At 41.1% G+C, this 22,070-nt stretch overlaps 1 protein-coding gene across 7 annotated transcripts in view; it reads right to left on the bottom strand.

Moving 5' to 3' along the window:
* The window catches only part of emid1 (EMI domain containing 1), a 195,222-nt gene that overhangs the window by 71,622 nt on the left and 101,530 nt on the right, over nt 1–22,070 (bottom strand). For 6 of the 7 annotated variants that reach the window (XR_012983739.1, XM_076271404.1, XM_076271409.1 and 3 more), the window contains exon 9: nt 8,562–8,642. The exons of the other annotated variant lie outside the window; for it this stretch is intronic. Coding sequence is in view for 5 of the 6 variants with exons in the window: in XM_076271404.1 (XP_076127519.1) it covers nt 8,562–8,642 (81 nt within the window). In the remaining variant the exon portion in view is untranslated. The remainder of the gene's footprint in view (nt 1–8,561; nt 8,643–22,070) is intronic. 7 annotated transcript variants of the gene reach the window in all.

Below are 22,070 nucleotides of genomic sequence, written 5' to 3'. Positions count from 1 at the left end.
TTTTAAGACCTCAGCTATCAGGAGCTCCACCTCCTCTTCCAGCTCTGGCTTCCATTTCATGATCGCTTCTGTAATAAGATTGAATTTGTGATCAAATTTCAGGCAAACGCTTACAGATATTAGACACTTTATTTTTCTGAAAGCATACGAGTCCATGAACCACAGCACAGGACAGGCCCAAAAATGGGCGTGTCACCAACACTCAGGGAGAGATGAAGTACACAGCTAACTGTCTGTATCATAGAAAGAAAACTGATAAACTCACCTGCACAACAGGCCATAAAAGTAAATAAAACACTCAGTAAATAGTACATGCCATTTCCCTCGCCACTGACTGTATCGCCATGGCAATACCAAACGGTCTCACAAAACGCTAAGTTAATGTAACGTTATTTAACCGTAAAATAATCCACGAAATGTCAAAAGATAGGGAATAATTTTAAACACATTTCCCTTTCTAACATAAAAACATCAGAAAACAATAAAAACACTTACAGAACTGAGCTGCATTTGGGTAATGGTGATGGTTTTATACAGTTAGCAGCTAGCATGTTCTGTAATATCTTCATTGAACTCAGTATTACAGATAGCCTACACTTTAGGAAATAAAGTAAAACTCACCAAAACAGTCTTCAATACTATTGAAAGCACCACGAAATTGTCGCTTAGATGTGATAGAACAGACTCGGTTTGGTGATAGAAAAGACGTGAAAGGTGTTTAATCACTATATAGTTCCGTGCTGTATGTTGTCCCATGATGAATGATTTTGCGTCTTTTTCCGTTAGGTGAACTTGCTCGCGTCTAACTCATACTAGCTCGTGGCTAGGAAGGCGTCTTAAAGGGGCAGTAACATTAATTTAAAAGTGGTGATCATACAAATAAAGTTGAAGGCTTTTGGTAACAAGTGTATTAGACACAATTGTTCTTTTATAGCTGCCCTCGCACACTTTTTCATTTCGCTGGATATTTTATTCAACTGTTTCTCAGCATAATGTATGTATGTGAACAGAAAGTAAGACATTCTTACCTTTTTTTTTCCTTTTCCAGGAACCGAACTGAAGATGCTGGGATCCACCATTTTAAAGACGACTTGAGGCAAAAGGACATCTTGACAACCCTCAGCTGCAACAGCAGAACCAGCCCCTCTGTGGCTTAAGGACAACGTCAGCTTGATTGAAAACTGGGGGGCAGTTACCTTTGAGGTCTAGTGTTTCCCTGTCCCTTATATGCCTTGTGAATCACTGTTTTAAATCGGAGATGCCGACCACAGTCTTTGTTTGTTGTTTCCGATAGTATTTTGAAATAGCCTCTTATATAGTTCTGTTAATTGGGCAAAATGTCCTGCGTGAGAGTGTGATTAGTAAATGACATATCCATGGCTGTATTACATTTGTGCTGCACCTCAAGCCTTGTCCATACAGACACCAGCTTGTTCAACGCATTTCTTGTCAGACCATTATTCCTAGTCTACCTGTTCAAGTGGAAGCATTTAATGGGTTTACTTTCTTTCTATGTAGTGCTACTCTGTGTGCTACTTTGTGTGTTTTGTTGGAAGGTCTGTGGAAAATTGTGTTTATAAGGCTTAGCTTGACCTAGGACCTTGGACCATGGCGAGTTTTAGGGTGTGCAAGTGAGTTTATGCTGTGTAGTCATCTTTTTATGGTGGTCTTGGTCCTTTGTAAAATAGAAACTTTTTTTATTTTGCCCTCTGTGTGGGGTGCTGTGTGGTAGCTGTCCTCTGAAATGGAAAACAAAAACAAAAAAAAACCCTCACAACAGCATTGGTGTTTTGCAGAACTTGCATAGAATTTGTGACATGATTGACATAAAGGTTTTTAGCATGTATTCAACATTAGTCGGAGTACTAAAATTCAAGATCAATGACTGTTTTGAGGTGACTGAAACAAAGTACAATCAAGATTCCTGTTAGGGAAAAATAATCTTCATGGCCATTCTTCATGACATTGCAGTATGTTACAAAATGAGTATTGTGGAGTTTTTGGGAGAAAAGGTTAAGGGTTATTGTGGCCAGTAATTGGATAACAAGAGGGAGATCTTAGTCAAAATTGCACTAGACAGCATTAACATTAGGATTGGATTCTGATTAGCAGTCACTGTTTTAGCTACTCTCCACCTCAGCCGCTCCAAGGCCTTCATGCTCTGTACTGGTTGACTAATGCCTACCCTGCAATGTGGTTTGTTAGTACATCACTTCAATCTTTGAAACGCATGAATTTGACTTCAAATGTTGTTTTAATAGAAATAATTGTTGTGATTTATTTATGTGGTCCCTGTATATGCATTTAAAATAAATGCTTCATCAATTCAGTATCTGAATATATGTCATTGCTATTTTTTCAACTGGGTCAGAGTTTGTGGAACTGAGAATTGTTATTAGGCCGTAAGGTGAACCCTGTTATCGTTTCATCCCGCTCCACAGTCTGGCATCTACACAATCTTTAGATCATAAAAAAGAACGAGTCGTGCTTAGCTACCAAAAAAAAGTCCGTCACTGAAATTCCAGTCGATTGTCGATGCGTCTATGTTTTATGCAGAACTATAGTGTCTTCAGAGCGTAATAGGTTTTCGTTCGAGAGTGGTGGCACGGTTCGACACGTGATCGTTCTACACCAATGAGGCAGCTGCTTATTGTCAACAGAATGGCAAGATGGCAGCTCCCATGGTTAGATTCAACGTTACCGATAGTTACCGGAAAACACCCGAACATCCTCAAAAGTGGGCTAAATGGATTCTAAACAGTGCTGTATACATAGCCGCGTCCAAGAAAAACAATGAGGCAAATATACGATAATGTTATGTTTTACGTTATAACAAGTTTCAAATACCTGGGAGTAGCCTACACCTTAGGCTACTGTCGAACATGACTGTGAACACCCAGCACACACTGAAGAAATCAAGACTGTACTTCCTACGTCAGCTGAGGAAGTTCAAAGTATCAGCACCCATCAGCTGTGGAGTGTCCTGACAGCATCATCACTTGGTATGTGAACTGTACAGCCCGTGACTGCAGTGCTGCACCACCAGAGCACCGCTCCCTAGCCTACTCTGCAGGAGTCCTACAAGGGAAGACTACGTAAAAGGAGCCAAAGTACTGTAAAGGACTCCTCACATCCTGACCATGGACTTTTCATGATATAAGCAAATATAAGTGCTCCATCACCTGCTGGATATGGTTGGCAAATAGAGGATGGGAACTTACACGTCACTTGGATGACAAGAAACCCGGCCCCTGACAGTGTTTTGCATGTGATACATTGCGGCTGCAAAAGTGCCTGTGAGACAAGCAGATGTTCCTGTGTTTCTGCAGGCCTGTGTTGCACAGACTTATGTCGTTGTTGTAATTGTGCCAACACAAAAGAAAAAGAGCAGCTGGAAGATAACTGTCCTGACTCTGATAGTGAGGAATAGAAGTGTCCTTATTCTCTTTGTAAAGTTGTATATATCTGATTTCATATTTTTCATAAAGATTGTTTTTTATGGTTGATCAGTGTTGTTTTCATTTGTGGAAGAATGAATGAATGAATGAATGAACAAACAAATAGTCATTGGTATAAATTCAATTACTGCCTTTTATTGATATAAATTCAATTACTGCCTTTTATTGATAGCCTAATGATTATTTGTCACATACATAGAAATACTGACGTAAAGCATGTAGTACATTTGTTTTGGTGTTAAGCTTTTTCTATGTGAGTGTGAAGAAAGGAAGATCAAGAAATGTTTTTCATAAATGGCAAGAGAGTATAAAGGTGTGTATGTACAGTCCATGTGCAAGTGTGGAAAAAAGTGTTTGCAGTTTATAGTCATTGTGTGTGCAGGTTACAGAATGCTTGAGGAAAGAAGCTCCTCCTCAGTTTCTCTGTTCTGGTCTTGTAGCAGCAGAGACATTTGCCTGACCTCAGTGTTTTGAAAAGTCCATGGTCAGGATGTGAGGAGTCCTTTACAGTACTTTGGCTCCTTTTACGTAGTCTTCCCTTGTAGGACTCCTGCAGAGTAGGCTAGGGAGCGGTGCTCTGGTGGTGCAGCACTGCAGTCACGGGCTGTACAGTTCACATACCAAGTGATGATGCTGTCAGGACACTCCACAGCTGATGGGTGCTGATACTTTGAACTTCCTCAGCTGACGTAGGAAGTACAGTCTTGATTTCTTCAGTGTGTGCTGGGTGTTCACAGTCATGTTCGACAGTAGCCTAAGGTGTAGGCTACTCCCAGGTATTTGAAACTTGTTATAACGTAAAACATAACATTATCGTATATTTGCCTCATTGTTTTTCTTGGACGCGGCTATGTATACAGCACTGTTTAGAATCCATTTAGCCCACTTTTGAGGATGTTCGGGTGTTTTCCGGTAACTATCGGTAACGTTGAATCTAACCATGGGAGCTGCCATCTTGCCATTCTGTTGACAATAAGCAGCTGCCTCATTGGTGTAGAACGATCACGTGTCGAACCGTGCCACCACTCTCGAACGAAAACCTATTACGCTCTGAAGACACTATAGTTCTGCATAAAACATAGACGCATCGACAATCGACTGGAATTTCAGTGACGGACTTTTTTTTGGTAGCTAAGCACGACTCGTTCTTTTTTATGATCTAAAGATTGTGTAGATGCCAGACTGTGGAGCGGGATTCATTTTCTGAAAGACTTTTCGTGGTTCACCTTACGGCCTATATGTAGTTCTGGATTAATCCTAGTTGAGCACAAATAGTTTCTGTGGGAATTGAGTCATCCCTAGGTAATGAATAAACAATACAAACCAGTGGTTAATTTTTCCAGCTCGAAAATAGTTTGACTTAGAAAAAATCTGTTATTTTATAGCATGTTAGCCTATGGGTTTTGCTTTGCTGTCTGAAGGTGAGCCCTTTATTGTCACTATAAAATGGAAATATTATAGTGCTGGACATGGAAACAACCTTTAATACTCGTATGGTGTAATTCTGAACTTTGACGTATCACGGTAAGTAAATGACCACAACACTATGTCGCCGCAACATTACTTGCGTTACCAAGTGGCAAAGTTAGCAAAATTACCAAGCCACTACGTTGCGGCAACGTAATTTGTTTACTTAATGGCAACTTCCTGTAGGCAACGTTGTGGCAACGTCACTCACAGTACCAAGAGGAAACGTTATCAAAATTACCAAGCCACTACGTTGCGGCAACGTAATTTGTTTACTTAATGGCAACTTCCTGTAGGCAACGTAATTTGTTTACTTAATGGCAACTTCCTGTAGGCAACGTTGTGGCAACGTCACTTACACTACCAAGAGGCAACGTTATCAAAATTACCAAGCCACTACGTCGTGGCAACGTAATTTGTTTACTTAATGGCAATTTCCTGCAGGCAACGTTGTGGCAATGTTACCACAACGTTGCCAGAAAGTAATGTCGCCATGACCAAATGGCAACTTATAGGCAACGTTGCCATTTGGTCGTGTGTTAGCTGGGAATGAATCATCATTATGCCTAACCTGGCTAACGTCAGACCTCATCTCATTGAGATGGGGTCTGGGAACTATTGTAGGCATTCATTTTCTCGTATTTGAAACATGGTTTACGAATGCCCAGAGCCATTTATTGGGCGCTACGAATGTCTATCAAATGCGTCTGTACGTAGCTCATAATGGCTTTGGTGTGTCGTCATCGTCTTGCTGCCCTCCCTCCGTTCTGTGATTGGTTCCTTTGTTGAGGTGAAAACGAAGTCCATAGAATCCAGGCTGCCTAGCAGCGTGAATAAAATTGCGTGCGTAAGGCAGCATGGGAAAACCCAGGCTACATTATGCCTGTTTTTAGTCAACATTACCAAGGTGCCAATCATTCTGGAGGGTACTGTATATTTTATGTTTTGGCCCTTAAAGGTTGTATCAGCGATAGCGGGGATACGTCACTTCTGTTGATGTTCAAACAAAACAGAGAGCTAGCTCGCTACTCCCTCCCCCTCCCTCCCGTGCAATTAAAACTCTCCTAAACGCGCATCTCGTCGGTTATTGGTTGAAACACCTTTTTTTGCTTTTGAGTGGGTTGCCAGCCCTTTGGTAGCAATTGTTTTTGTGTACAGATCTCAGAGCCTAGGGTGCCTATAGAGACACGTTTTTTTGACGGCCTGCTTATGGGGCAGACAGCTAGCGGATCGTTAGGAAAGATTAGATGAATGTGATCATTTATGTTTGAGCCTGAAATCGCTGATACAACCTTTAAGTTGAGTTCAAAATAAAATGGACACAACACAATAACAAACACTTGATTTGTTTGAAAAATTAGTCATTAGTGGCAGCACGAAATAACTCATTGAAGAAGAAGAACTGGCCAGCGAACCCATTCTTCTTTTTTCGGTGAGCTTTTTTTTCTCCCATTCCCATTCAAAAGGCCATTTGACCAGAAAACGACAATACGGTCAAGTGGAGCTTCCGGTTCTCGGGTACTTTCACAAAAAGACCCTAGGTTGCATTTTGGCGAGAGTTACACTTTGGCGAGAGTTACACTTTAACTATATTAACGTGGTTTTACATGAAGTTGTCATCTAAATGCAGTGTTTTGTAAGCTATTCAAAGTATTTCTTGTTGTGGTGAAGGCCTATGTCTTGAGTGATCATTGTCCCTTTAAATGTCTGGGACTTTAAATTACTTTTTAAATTCATGCTGTTTTTGTTGATACACAGCGCCGTCTTTAATTCAAGTTTTCCTACCATTTTAATAAATGACACACACTCTTGCGTGGTTAAAGTAAATAATAGTTTTCACTCATTTTCTTGCAATTTCCACATACATTGGAATAGATACTAGGCCTTAGTCTGGCTTTCACCAGACCAAGCTCAATCTTTTACGATTGAACATTGAGCTGCACGGCGAAAAAGAAACCGCCGACAGATCAGGCTGGGTTCTCCCAGCTTAACTAGGCCTAGGTTACATTAAAAATGTGGTTACTATGGCTCATAGGTGGAATAATTGACCAGCAGGCCCATATGAGAAACGCTGTTCTAGTTCCTCTGGTAGGTGCCGAAAAACATGTTGTTTGCACCCCTGATTATGCATAGGCTACACCGTTTTTAAATTAACACCCGCGCGGGTCCCGACGCAAAAGAGTGCGGCGCGGGACAACTTTTGAAAGCTCTTTGTGGGAGCGGGCGGGATGAGAGAGGTGCATTCGCGGGTGCGGGACAAACCAATGATTCACTGCACTCACGCAAATTAAATATGTACGTAAAATTAAATATGGAAATGATTAAATTAGTGTTCATAATTATAGTTCAGTTGGATGTTCTGTTAGGCAGCATTAAAAATCGGGGTTTAAGCATAACTGACAGATAGTAGGCCTATGTGTGCTCCTTTCGTGAGACAGAAAGAAAAACTGAATAGGCTATCCCTCCTGCATGCGGGCTTTAGCGGGCGGGAGCGGGACATGATGTTACAGATGCGGGCGGGAGCAGGACTAAAAATGACACATTAATGCAGGAGCGGGTTAGCTAGGGGCGCGTCTAGATTTCTAGGCTAGGAGCGGGACAGAATATTGCGGGAGCGGGCAGGCGCGGGACTGAAAAATCAGTCCCACGCAGACCTCTAACCCAGGCTATAATTATAAAGAATTTGATTTGTCAACATACAACATACATAACAATTGCAATAGTTCAGTGTTGCCTGTAAACTTTCCTGAGAAGTGATCAGCGAGACCTGTCGAGACTGCCACCTAGTGATAGACCCATGAAAATGGCCTGATTTTGACCTGACGTGCATGCGTCACTGATTCAACCCAAAGCGGCAACCGAGTTATGATAAAATGTCCAGATAAAATGTCCAGATTGTGCGTTTTCATGAGTTTTTCGATCGTCATATATTTCATTTCCATTCATCACAGAGTTCCCAAAATCACATATAAGGTGTGTTAGAGTGTCTAGTTTCGTAATAAAAAAAAAAGCTAAAAGCGTAATATTACGTTTTTGGCACTCAACGCATGGGAAGGAAAAATGTAATATTACGTTTTTGGCACTCAATGAGTTAATAGCCTACTTTTGGTCTAACATCCATAAAATGGAAAACCGTTTGTACCTTGGATTGTTTGAATAATGATAAGTCTGTGCATGGTCGCAAATTTACCATGAACCGGAAACAAAGTTGTTTCCTCTTTCTCAGACTTTGAAATGACTGAAAAACATAGACTGTGACGCAAACAATCCTTTAGATCACTGCCCCCTCTCTACCCATTCAGTTACCATTTCCAGTTAGAGATTCAGGTGGAAGTTGCTGGAGCCTGCTGTAAGTGGCCATTGGCTCACTTAATTATGCTTATAGATATCTGCTTAAATGGGTCATTTTATTCCCTATAGGCTAATTATAGGGTTGTTAATGGGCTCTATAAAATAGCATCTGAGCATGTGTTTGACAGATCAAGGTTGCATTCCTTCTCAGACAAGGTAAAATACTCCATTCATCCATTCTATCATCTTTAAAGAGAAAAAGGATGTCTACTCTTCATGTAGTGAAACATGCAAAACAATGGAAATGAATATGTATAAAAAAGCTATATCTATAAAACTACATACCTACTGCTCCTTTGGGCCCTTGCACAGATGCCCCCCTTTGGTCTGGAAAAGCATTTGATAGAAGCAAGTCTTTTGAGTGGCCTGCATTTAATGGAGAGAGAATGGATATGTTAATGATACCATACAGTAAGTGAGAGAAATACCCAGCACCAATCTTAAAATCCTGTTAAACATATTCAGAATTAATAATGTAATGGAGTATGGCAACATTAGAGAGCAGTTAGGGGTAAGGTGCCTTGCACAAGGGCACCTCATCCATAGATGTGGATGTAGTCGTTTGTGGTTTTGGCAGGCACGGCGCCAGGATTCCAGTTTTGGATGGGCTGACCAATTGTGGGTGGGCCTTAAAAAAAAAAACTTTGTCAAATCACTGTTTAAGCTAATAAAAATGACTGACTAATATACTGTTATATTATTTGTGCTTACATAATAGAGATTTGAATAGCTTGATGCTCTTTAAATAGTTTGTTGCATTGTAAAAAGGACGGATGTATCTATCCTCGATCACTGTCCTTGGTTCTGACCAAATAAGAGCGCTTTGGAATCTCCATTATGCACCACCACACCTGCTGGCTGTGCTTTAGCGCATCTCTCGAATAGACCTAAGGCCTATAGGCTGTAAAAGTGGGAATCTAATATTTCCCCCAAACATAGTTTAGTTCTGCTTGTATAACATGAGGTCGAATATTTAATTTGTTTTAGGTTTTCAACATTACAGATCAATCACACTGCCCGACAGTTTCAATCAATATGCAGGGCAGTTGAAAACATTTGTTGCTTAGCCCATAGAGTCTAAACAGTTTTCATAATTCCCATTTTGCCTGACTTGCTGCTCACTTTTCATAAATTAATCCACTGACTCAAGCCTCATTTGCACCACATTTATTGAATATTATGGACAATAATATTTTGACAATTAGAGGATGTAATGACATTTAGCTATCTTGACATTTTCTGTTTGCTATTAGAAACGAACTATATAGCCACCTAGCAGAGTGGCTGTTAAATAGCAATATGCATTATATGGTTTGTTATGCTTAGCTTAGGGAGAAGGGAACATTGAAGACTCACTAATTCGATTAGAAGGAGATGGATACTCTGTTGTGATGGCATGCAACGTCCCTTTTTACTCTTCTGAGTGCGCAGTGAGTTCGGCTGTGCTGTGTGAGAGGCTCAGGCCTGTTTCATTTGTGAATTACATCGAGTTCGCCCAAAGCGTTGCCCCTTGATTATAAAAAAAAGTAGGTTGGCCAGCTCCAGACTGTAGGCTAGAGGCTGATAACAAACCTGAACTTGTAGGCTAGTCTAAATGACGAAAACAGGATAACTCCACCTCCACCTTGTTATTGATGACTTCATGATTTCCTTGTAACGTAGGCCTATACCAAATATCAAATGCAAACAATGACATGCCCAACCTCGCGCACGTAGCGTCCAAATTATGTAACGTTCATGTTTATCTGCTGCATGAAGAAGACCCGTGTCCGCTTGTTTGTTAAATACGTCCATCTCATCTCAAGTTTCAATGCGCGATCGGAATAATGGTTTCATATTTGTTAACTGTACAAAATACATTCGGGCTGAAGCCCTGGCAAAATCAGCTGGCGACTACCCAGCTAACACCAGACGTTGCAGCAACGTCGCCATAAAGTTGTCATTTGGTCACAGCGACATTACCTTCTGGCTACGTTGTTGCAACGTCACAGCTACTTTGCAAAACAATGTTGTCACTTGGTACCATTAGTGACATTGCAGCGACGTTGTGACCTGGTCAGCTGATGATGTTGCAATTTGGTACCGTTAAGAACGGTGCCACAACATTGTGATTAGGTCAGCTGGTGACATTGCCATTTGGTGCCGTGGGAAACGTTTCCGCGACGTCTGCCAATGACGTGGCCATGTAGTATTGTGTGTGATGTTGCCACAACATCATGATCTGGGGCCTGTACTACGAAGGGAGCTTAACCTACCCAGATGTAACCCAGGGTTACTTTGTTAAACCGGGGTTGACAAAACCTGGTTATCTTTAGTGGTGTTAATCGGTACTACGACGCTGATTATGAAGTTGATTTGTTGAGCCGGGGTTAACCTCATTGGAGTTTGTGCGCGTTCACATAAAAGGGGCGGGTTGCAGCGCAAATCACCACTTTCAGTGATGATGCGTTCACCTTATTTTACAGATGAGGAATGCACAATTATTATGACAAGTTATGAGGAATTAAAACCCACTCTACGACAAAAATCAAATACGTCGGCAGTGAACAAAGCAAGGCAAGGCTGTTGGCAACGTATTGCAGATCGGGTAGCCTAAATGCCTAAAAGTAAAGTTTTATGTCCACATGTTCTTCAAATACGGAGGATTAATAGCTTGCGGAATGTATTTAATGAGTTTAAATAATTAAATTGCTTATTTATTTTGAGTTCATAGAAATGCCTACAGATGCAACACAATTTAGAAGTGGGCATATAGATTACAGTAATAAGGATAATTGAATGTTTAAGTAGCCCCATTGACTGATTTAGTGTATGCCTAATCCTGTGAACATTTCAGATGCAACACCATTGCCAAACGCACATGGCAGCAGGTGAAAATAAAAAACACAAACACATTATTCAGAATAGTGGTTTATATAGTCATAGCTTGCATTAATATTTCTTAATTATGAAAACATGTAGGCCTATGCTTATAGCCTTCACTTGGCTTCTGTTTTACAGTTAACAAGAAAAAGGTGTCTTTGAACACTACTGTAAGGCACCAGTGTGTTTTACAGTAGCAGAGGAGTTGGCCATCGCAAATAATAGTGGAAGGCCGATTATGGAGGGGGTTGAGGGAGGCATTCGGTCGGATTCTGGTGCTGTGGAAATGTGTAGCCTTTATGTGCAGGGTACAGTAATATGACATTCAATTCAATACGTTTGTAAAAATTGTGATTTTAATTTATTAGGCCTACTATATGTCCGATTTATTCTTGCTCAGATGTTCAGCATACTGTAGGCCTATGTCCGATTTATTTTCGGACATACAGTAGGCTATTCTTGCTCAGATGTTCAGCATCACCAATGGAATACATGAATGTCCACGTACGGGCATTGCTATGAGACGTCTTCCTAGATCATCTGACAAAGATAACGAATTCCCTCGGCTGACAATCTATATCTTCATAGAGAATATCGTCCGGGTAGGCTATATATATTTTCTGGCGGTCTCTAAAACCCCTCGTCCTGCGAAGAGTCCCTCACGATTTGCGCTCCAATGTCGTATGGATCATCCAGGTACGCCGACATGTCTCGGGAGAAATTGTTAGTGGAGGGGTGGTACTTATAAAGGGTGTGGTTAACAGAAACCTCGGGTTAACCAAGAACATAACCTGGTCGGAGCAGGTTTGAGATGCAGCGTAAATTGCCATGGCAGCATACCTCGGTAAAAACCTATCCACCTTTCGTAGTACGGGTTAATCGGGAAGTTACGCCACACGTGATCAAGTTACTCTCGAAGTTACCCAGATAAGCCAGTAACCCCGCTTCGTAGTACAGGCCCCAGGTCAGCTGATGACGTTGCCATTTAGTATCAGGAAATGTCCCCGCGACGTCAGCCAATGACGTTGACATGTAGTATTTGGAGTGATGTTGCCACAACGTTGTAAACGGGTCAGCTGATGATGTTGACATTTGGTGCCGTGGGATACGTCCCCGCGACGTCAGCCGATGATGTTGCCATGTAGTATTTGGAGTGATGTTGCCACAACATCGTGATTAGGTCAGCCGATGACGTTGCCATTTGGTGCTGTGTGAAATGTACCGGCGACGTCAGCCGATGATGTTGCCATGTAGTATTTGGAGTGATGTTGCCACAACATTGTGATTAGGTCAGCCGATGACGTTGCCATTTGGTGCTGTGGGAAATGTACCGGCGACGTCAGCCGATGATGTTGCCATGTAGTATTTGGAGTGATGTTACCACAACATCGTGATTAGGTCAGCCGATGACGTTGCCATTTGGTGCTGTGGGAAATGTACCGGCGACGTCAGCCGATGATGTTGCCATGTAGTATTTGGAGTGATGTTACCACAACATCGTGATTAGGTCAGCCGATGACGTTGCCATTTGGTGCTGTGGGAAATGTACCGGTGACGTCAGCCGATGATGTTGCCATGTAGTATTTGGAGTGATGTTGCCACAACATTGTGATTAGGTCAGCCGATGACGTTGCCATTTGGTGCTGTGGGAAATGTACCGGCGACGTCAGCCGATGATGTTGCCATGTAGTATTTGGAGTGATGTTGCCACAACGTTGTAAACGGGTCTGCTGATGACGTTGCCATTTGATGCCGTGGGAAACGTCACCACGACATCAGCCGATGACGTTGCCATGTAGTACCGTGAGTGATGTTGACCCAACGTTGTGAACTGGTCAGCTGATGACGTTACCATTTGGTGCCATGAAGAATGGTGCCACAACATCGTGATCAGGTCAGCATTTTACCTATTGGTCGGGGATCGAACCAGCAACCCTTCGGTTTCAAGTCCTGACCAGTAGGCCATGACTGCCCCAAATTAGTTAGAAATATCCACCATAATGTATTCAGATGTATATGGGGAAATGTATTGGTAATATTTGTAAAGATATATGTACATATATATTGTAACATATATGCACAATATATGTTACAATATATATGTATATATGAGACCATGCACATACAATGTATGCACAATACATATGTGGTGATATATACAGTATATGTACATTACATGTAACATCTAAAATATATGAGTACTTACAGTTTTTCTCAGTTGCTAAAACACTAAAATCCATTGGCTGAAGAAAGTTCTCAGTTGCTTGAACTCATTAAGCTAATTATTCAGTCTGTTGTCAAAACCTTAAACCATTTCACATGGTAAAACACAATTTTTAGAAAAACTTTAAACACTCATTTTCAAAACACATTCTGCACTAATGCTCATGTACTGTATCCATACTGGTAAACACAAGTGGCAAAAATGAAATAGAAATAGACATACACATCGATTAAACACAACCACTCAAAATTGATTTCACTTTTTTCAAATGATGTGATAAAACCAATATACGCCAGTTCAGAAAGCAAACAGGTTGTTGAAGGTGGGAATGAAAATGGACGAGTATATGCAAGGTGGGGGATGAGGAGGAAGGGGAGGATGGCAAGAAAGAGGATTTTTATTGGACACTGTAGTACAGTGCATTGTAGGCTGTATACTGTACAATACTGTAAACAAATCGTATGGCCCTGCCATTTGTTTACAGTACTGACTGCTCAATAGATTTTGACTGGTGCAAGTTCATATCAACAAAGAACAAGAATCAAAGGACAAGTTTGTGAGATGCAGGATACTGTAAAAATAGAGGTACAAGGAGGAGGAAGAACAAAAAAGTGCAAAGAGCAAAGCAAAGTACTTGATGTTTCCTGTTGAGGCGAAAGTTTGATTTTGCAAGAGGAGTCAGAGGTTTTGTAAATAGTGCTTGTAAATAGGGTTTTATGTTTAATGCTTTAAGAAAATGGAGCAAAGTTTCAGAAATTGTGTTTTAGCAATTGAAAAAAACTGTAATTGTCGTCACTTGTGTTTACCAGTATGGATGACATGTGCATTAGAGTTCAGAATGTGTTTTGAGAATGCGAATGTAATGTGTTTAGAGTTTTGCTGAAAAGTGTAAGTGGGATCTGCAAATTGTGTTTTACCATGTGAAATGGTTTAAGGTATTGACAACAGACTGAACAATTAGCTAAATGAGTTCAGGCAACTGAGAACCTTCTTCAGCCAATGAGTTTTAGTGTTTTAGCAACTGAGAAAAACAGTGAAAAACTTTAAAAAGTATTTCATAATGAGGGGGGAACTAATGTAGCCTAAGGTGTCTCTTATTTCATGTTGAGGTTTGCTTCCCAGCATGCATTGCAAGTCAGTTGCCTCGTTTATAGGCTATTATTGTTATTTTGAAACAATATGATTGAAACAGTTTAGCTTAGGCTCAACTCTTACTGATGTTTTGAACAATAAATTGAATAGTTTAAAAGTATAAAAGTCCAGCTGACAATTCAATGTGTATCTTGTTGGAGGACATAAGCCTGAATGGTTGAAAATCAGCTACACACATAGGGCTTGTTCGAAAAGTTCACTCGTTCACTCACTCACTCATTCACTATATAGTGTTGGCTATATAGAGGACTATATAGGGGGCTATCTAGGGAACAAGTGAACCTGTCGATTATTAATTTCGGACACTCGGGATGTTGCTGTTGCCACATATTCATGCGCCGGATTTTCGTCAATCTCGGTCGCATAAACAAACGCAAATGCAAGTTGACACACATGTGTGAGGCCATGGACAACAACGGTGCTGTTTCTGGATGAGTATTAAGGCTGGGATTTAGCAGCTGCATTGAAATAATATTTGAATATATATGTATACATTTGATTATTGAAATAAAACAGTGTAACTGAGATCTGTGTACATCCTAACTTTATTTAGGCTAACACAACATGGGGGTTACATTAGTTAGTTACGTTGCTGAATTTGCCTACGAAAATATGGCTACACATTTGTAATCCTAAAGATATTATCAACTATATAACATGATATAACCGTTAAACGTTTTTAAAACTTCCATAGGCTCTCGTGCATGTATAGCGTCTTGTCTTGACTAACGTGAGCTAACATCAATACAGTGAGTGTTTAAGAAATGGATCCGATTCAGGCCTTAGTTGTGACTCTGTTGGTTAAAGTGTTGGTGCTCAGGTTAAGAAGGCGAAATAACACGGCAAGGGCGAGACGTCTCCGTATTTTGCTCGCCAGACATAATGTCAACGAAATGGCAAGGGTAAATATCACATTTATTACTAGCGGCGTTACTGTTAATGCTAGCGCCCTTCTTGGCTGGACGATTTCATTCAATATAGCTTAATACTGCTTGTTCTTTTATAGAAAGTCTGTCGACACCCTTTGTCAATTCTGAGTTTGATTTGTAAAAAAAAAAACCCCGATAAAAACAAAACTGTTACGTTAGTATTAGGCTACGGTTACAGTAATATCTCACGAGTTAGGGATCTGTCTTGCAGTGAAGTTGGTTTAACGATAACGTTAGGCGTACACGTCTTTTTAAAATATCCACAAGGTGGAGCCATAGGAACAACAGTTAGGCAAACGTGTTCGTAAAGTGTTATCCCACAACTAACAGACTTTGCCTTTCAGAAGTTAAAACAAATATTTTATATGGCTAATATAATGCAGAAATTCTCACTTATTTCTCATGATCCTCCTCTTGACGTGGGGAACCAAGTAACCTTTCACATAATTGGCTTGCAGCAAATATATTTTAAATTGCCATGCAATGAGGTGTCGACAACTTTTATATTTCAAGTGTTGTACATAAAACATTACCATCTTACTTTTTGTTTAAGTAGTTCACTATGACAACTTAAAAACTACAAAAATAAAACACACTTAGTAGTTTAGTAGTGACACTTTATTTGGTGCCCTTTACAGCCGGAGCCTGCAAGATACTGTGTCAGAAATGAACATATGCCCCTGCTACAGATGTTTTTGGACGGGACCTCTGACCTGAAGGAAAATTTTCGCCTTGGCCGTCCAACAATAATGAGGCTGATTGCGCTCTTGCGCACTGACGACTGGCGGTATTCTGGCTGGGGCCTTGAACTAGAGGTCCTAGTATTTCTGTTCTGGCTCGCCAGTCCCACCGCATACAGAGTGGTGTCACGGGCCTTTGCCATGCCACGCAGCACTATACATGATATAGTCCACAGGGTGTCAAGTAAAATCCTTGGGCTCAAGCAAAGAATCATCTCCTTCCCCCATGTCATGGAGCTGGACACCATCGGCGCTGGATTTGCGCAGCTGGCACGTTCCCCAGCCTTTTCAAAGGTTGTGGGAAGCATTGATGGCTGCCAAATTCGCATCAAGCCTCCATCACAAGACCAATCATGTTATTTAAATAGAAAACTTTTTTTTTCAGTGCAGATGCAGGCTGTGTGCAACCACAAGGGGCTGTTCCTGGACATTTGTGTTGGCTACCCAGGGTCAGTCCACGATGCCCGTGTGTACAGGAACAGCCCTATTTTTGCGGACAGACTTTACCCACCACAGGGTTACCTTCTCCTTGGAGACGGCGGGTACCCCTGTACACCATCACTGATCACTCCATACCGGGAACCAGTGGTGAGACCAATAGAAAGGCGGTTTAATTACCATCACGCCAAGGGCCGTTCTGTAATTGAGCGGGCCTTTGGCATCTTAAAAACGTGTTGGAGGACAATATTCTTCAAGGCCCTGGAGGTGAAGCCCACCTTTGCTCCAGTGGTGATAGCATGTTGTGCAATCATGCACAACATTGCTATGAATTTGGACGACTTGCCCTTGGAGGAGGTGGTCATAGTGAGGGATGACAACCAGGATCAGCCTCACCAACAGCAGCTGGATCCTAGTGGGAGGAAGTGAGGAGGCAACTGGCAGCTGCTGTGATGGGTCAAATCCAAGCTGTTGCTCCAGAAGGGCATGATTACATCTAAATTAAAACATATATTTTTACCCCAATGTGCTTTGAGTGTATGGAACACTGTTTCTACTTTATGCAAAGCCAATGTATAAAAATCTACAGTAAAACATAAAACAATTATAATACTGAAAATGTAATTGAAGATAATAATTTATTAATTAAAAAATAAAACACAAAATAAATAATAGTAAAATACAAACAACATTACAGCTTTTCCACAAGCCTCTCCAGGATACTGAGGAGCCTGCCCTCCCGCTCCTCGTCCCTTCTGGCCCTCTCCTCCGCTCTCTCTGCATCCCACTCGAGGAAGTCCAGGACAGGGTCCACCTTTCTCTTCCCTGTCCTCTTCCTCTGGGTTTCTTTCTCGCCCTCCTCTTCTTCCTCACCTCTCGGCTCAGGGGAAGCCACTGCAGACTCACTGAAGTGGTCACCCCCTGCGGATGTGATGAGGACTGGGGGGCTGGAGGGTTTTCCTCCCATCGCCTCATCCATCAGGCTGTACCACTTCCAGGTGCCTGCAGTGGTTTCCCCTGACTCTGTGCTCACACCTGTGGGGGGGGTTTTGAGCTCCTGCAACATTCAATGTGGTCACAGTTAGGGAATTGAACCTGCAACTTTGCAGGCTACTGAATGCTAGCCCAGCTCCTTAACCACTGCATTACCGTCAGCATATGCATGTCTTCCTTATACAGGTTAAATGTTAAATCAGGCTTAGAAAATGAGAAAAATTATAAAATTGTAAACTCTTAAATGTAAACCTTGGCATTGCCACAAACTACTTACTTTGTATTTTTTCTTTAAGTTCTCCCACTTTTTCCCTGCCCTAGCAGAGGAGACCACTGCCTCCAGCCCCATCTCCTTCAGGATAACCCTACAAGAACATTTTTACTATCATTTCACATAAATATCACTTGGTTAAATTCTTATCTTTTTGTATTTTTAATTATGTATTTCATGTTTCTATTTACAACAACTGCAACAACTTACTCCCATCCATGCTGGGCAGCATTTCTTTTACCAGAGAAGAGCCTCTCCTTACTCTTCCTCAGCTTGATGAGGCGGTCAACGTCCTCATCAGTCCCTGAGCACAAATACATCTCATTAATCAGAATAGTCATGTATTTAAAATATTTAAATGTAGGGTGTTATCTCCTTAACGGTTCTAACTTTGTTTACCTTGCTCTAAATGCCACTTTGTTTCAGTGATTGTGCTACAAAACTATCAATCTCTGTAGCACCAGTGCAATGACAAGCCCTTGCTATGCCTCAACCGGTAAGTTAGCCCACTACCTAGCCTACATTGTAACATTACAAAGTTACGTGTTACGTGTTCATTCATCCCGTTGTCAACTAAACTCTTAATAATAATTCAAAATATAACTAACGTTAGCTTGTAGGATGATAAAGTTGTTGTGACATTACAATTACATGTGGGGTTAAGAGAGTATTTTCAGCTAACGTTATGCAAAAATCTTATGTCAATGTCAAACGAACTGAGGTAGTGTTAGGCTACCATTAACGTTAACATACACGTCCTTTGCCTTAACGTAACGTTAACAAATCGTAACGTTAATTGAAAATATATTGCGATGACTAAATTCTGACTCAACTGATTACACGGGAATGGATTCATTATCGTAACATTATATTAACCACCAACAACAAAACATCACTTACATTTGTAGATCATAGCGTCCATCTTCTCAGCTGGGCTGGCGATATCAGCTGCAGGTCAGCTGTCAGGCTACAGACGGCTGTTTTGAGTTTCGCGGGAATCGGGATGGCCCGCAATGCATTATGGTCTAGATAGTGTACAGCAGGGGTCGGCAATTACGTTTGGACCCGGGCCAATTTTTTTTCAGACAATGGCATCGCGGGCCATAGCTTTTGTAATGGGGGGGGGGGGGGGGGGGGGGGGGGTTATAGGCCTACTATTTAAATTATTAATTATTATATTATATTAAAATAAACATCATCTAACTTTTAAAATGCATTTAATTTAATTCCATTAAAAACGTTTATTTGCTTATGTGCGCTGTTTTTATGCCGCCTGCTGCATCTCCTGTCGTCTCTCATGAAACAGGCGACTTGCCTAGCAACTTGCCGTAACTAATGTGTAGGCTACAAATATTATTCTTTTGGATGACGTGTAAATGATTAGCTGAACATTGCTATATGCTAGTTATCGATGCAAAATGTCGTTGTCAAAAGCCTTGAAAAGAAAAATTGATTCAGAATGCAGGACCTACAAAGAAGAATGGAAGCAGAGGTATGTGTTGAGCCTGCCTGCATTTCTTAATGCCAAGCCTATTAATTTAACGAAACATAGGCTATTTTTGACCTTGCCCACTGGAAGAGGGAGACAGGACACTGTTGTTTTTTTTTTGCACAAGATTACGCGCACTCGCGTGCCAATACCGTTCCGACCTGTGCGTCATGGATAACTGCAAGGATGTTCCACCTGTTTTGTCACTTTAGTAGGACTATCATCTATACCTCAATAAATGTTTTGAAATTGATGGGATTGCTGTAGGCCTTTTTTTCTTTTTAAAAACATGGGGTTAAAAAAAAAATTCATTCAACAGCAAATTAACGTCATCTCGCGGGCCAGATAGAATCAATGGCGGGCCAAAATTGGCCCGCGGGCCACTATTTGCCGACCCCTGGTGTACAGCCTCTGTACCCTACATTTAGGCATGTCGCGCGACGATTTTGTAGGGGACGAATGTAGTGAACGAAATTTTCAGTTGGATTTCGAACAACACTACAAAATGGCTGATTCACTATATAGTGCACTATATAGTGAACGAGTGAACTTTTCCATAGACTGTATGTAATTAATAGCACAATGGATAACCATAAAGATGTGATCTGATGTTACATAGGTTGTCTCTCTCCCACAGTAACAGTAATATCACCCGATCAAAGCATTCGCTGTGCCTACAGGTATTAATTGGCCTATGTACAAGTGCTGTAAGAAGGGTAGTTGTCATGTAAGGCACATACTATAATTTTATTATTGTTGCGGTTACGGATTGGCTAGTTACGTTGCGGTTACGTAATGAAACCTTTCACTTGCGACGTTGCCGCAATGTTGCCTGAAGTTGTTGTTAAGGACTGGCGACGTCGGTAACTTACGTTACGGTTACGAAATGGCACCTTTCAATTCCACGTTGCTACAACGTAACCTGATGTTGCAGATACGGATTGGCGACGTTGGGGAGTTATGTTGCAGTTACGAATTGTCACCTTTCACTTTGCATGTTGTGGCAACGTTGCCAAACAGGACTGGCGACGTCGGTAACTTACGTTACGGTTACGAAACGGCACCTTTCAATTCCACGTTGCTGCAACGTAACTTAATGTTGCAGTTACGGATTGGCAACGTTGGGGAGTGACGTTGCGGTTACGAATTCTCACCTTTCACTTTGCATGTTGTGGCAACATTGGATACGACGTTGTGGCAATGTATTTTGGGTCATTCAGTTACATTGCAGCAACGTACTGGCAATGTAACGGTGCTAGCTGGGTACCCCTCGGGCACAGAACTTGTTCATTGACAACGTCATCTGTCATGTAAAACATGCTCCAAGAGAGCTCATAAAGATCAATCACACCCATTAGGCCCTTTAATGCAAATCGGATCAATGATCACAATACCAACAACGTTTGCTGCATTGCAAAAAAAAGCATTTCAGAAGCCATTATTAAGACATAGAGATGTGCTAGATGTTATGGATCTCAGCTATCCTTCATCTCCTGGTTGCAGCGATACAACGAGACCGTTTGTGCACGCTTAAGGTACCTAAACAACGACTGTTGCAGCACTGTCCTTTACTGGAAATTATTTTCACACTTTCAGATCACTTGGAGCTAGCCTAGCATAGCGACAAGCTAGATCCGATCCAGAACCTCACGTATCTGGCACTGCTGAACTTGCAAAGAAACATCAACAGCTTTTTAAAATAGTTTTGAAAACTAAACATTTAGACTATTTTAGCACAGATTATGAGATTATTTTAATTTAATAATTATTGACAAAATTAAAATATATTAAAAGTTTTTTTTATTTATTTTTTAAGAAAAGTTTTGGGTGGGCCTGTTGAAAAGTGGGTGGGCCTAGGCCTTTTGAAATGTTGATGTAAAAATCCAATGTTGTTGTTTTTAAACCCTGGCACTTAAAGGGTTAACCGATTGTGACATTAAAAGAATCAAAGTTAAGCGATAATATGATAAGATGTCAACAAGCAGCGACATACAGAGTAGGCCTAGTATTTCTATTCCACTTAAAATAATACTCAGACTATTTACTGCACGTAGACTAGGGCTATATGACTTAATACCCTAGTCTAGCAGATTGGGAATTGGATGTTGTGAAAGTTAAAATAAAATAGCCTATTAGGAAGGCAAACAAAAGTTAAAGTTGCTCTTAGCCTACAATGAAGAAAACTCATGCTCTGAATACTGATTCAGCTGTCTCTGAAAGTTTCTATACAGTAATTGACGCATTTAACCGGAATTTGGATTACACCTGCTTTAACAGGCGGACGTTTTCATACATAAATCGGGGTACCTGATCAATTGCTATTAGCATTTCTCCTCCCCTGTATTTGTGTGATACTCCCACTTTTCCTTCGCCCTCCCATAAATGCATCAATGCATATGAAAATATGTTCCATAGCAGCTTGTTCAAATGTATCATGAAAATTGATAACCAGATAACATATTGAATGTGAGAAGAAAATAAATGGTTGTTCCATAACACAGTGCATTAGTTAGCGTGTGAAATGAATGTCCCATTCTGGGTAGCATAAAGTCCTTTTAGGCAAGTCCCTCCACTTGGCGGCCATATTGTTTTTTTGGGCACTTATCAGGCATCTATTTCGGGCAGAACTGTGTGTGCGCAAGGCTTCACGAATCGCGACACACCAACCTCGCTCCAGCTGCGAGATCACAACACAT

Source organism: Alosa pseudoharengus, unplaced genomic scaffold (genome assembly GCF_046254945.1).
Source record: "Alosa pseudoharengus isolate Yale_2024_CS ecotype anadromous, Long Island Sound unplaced genomic scaffold, YU_APseudo_1.1 YU_APseudo_1.1_scf_6, whole genome shotgun sequence".
In the NCBI taxonomy this organism is placed as follows: domain Eukaryota; kingdom Metazoa; phylum Chordata; class Actinopteri; order Clupeiformes; family Clupeidae; genus Alosa; species Alosa pseudoharengus.
This window is presented reverse-complemented; position numbering and strand designations above follow the sequence as displayed.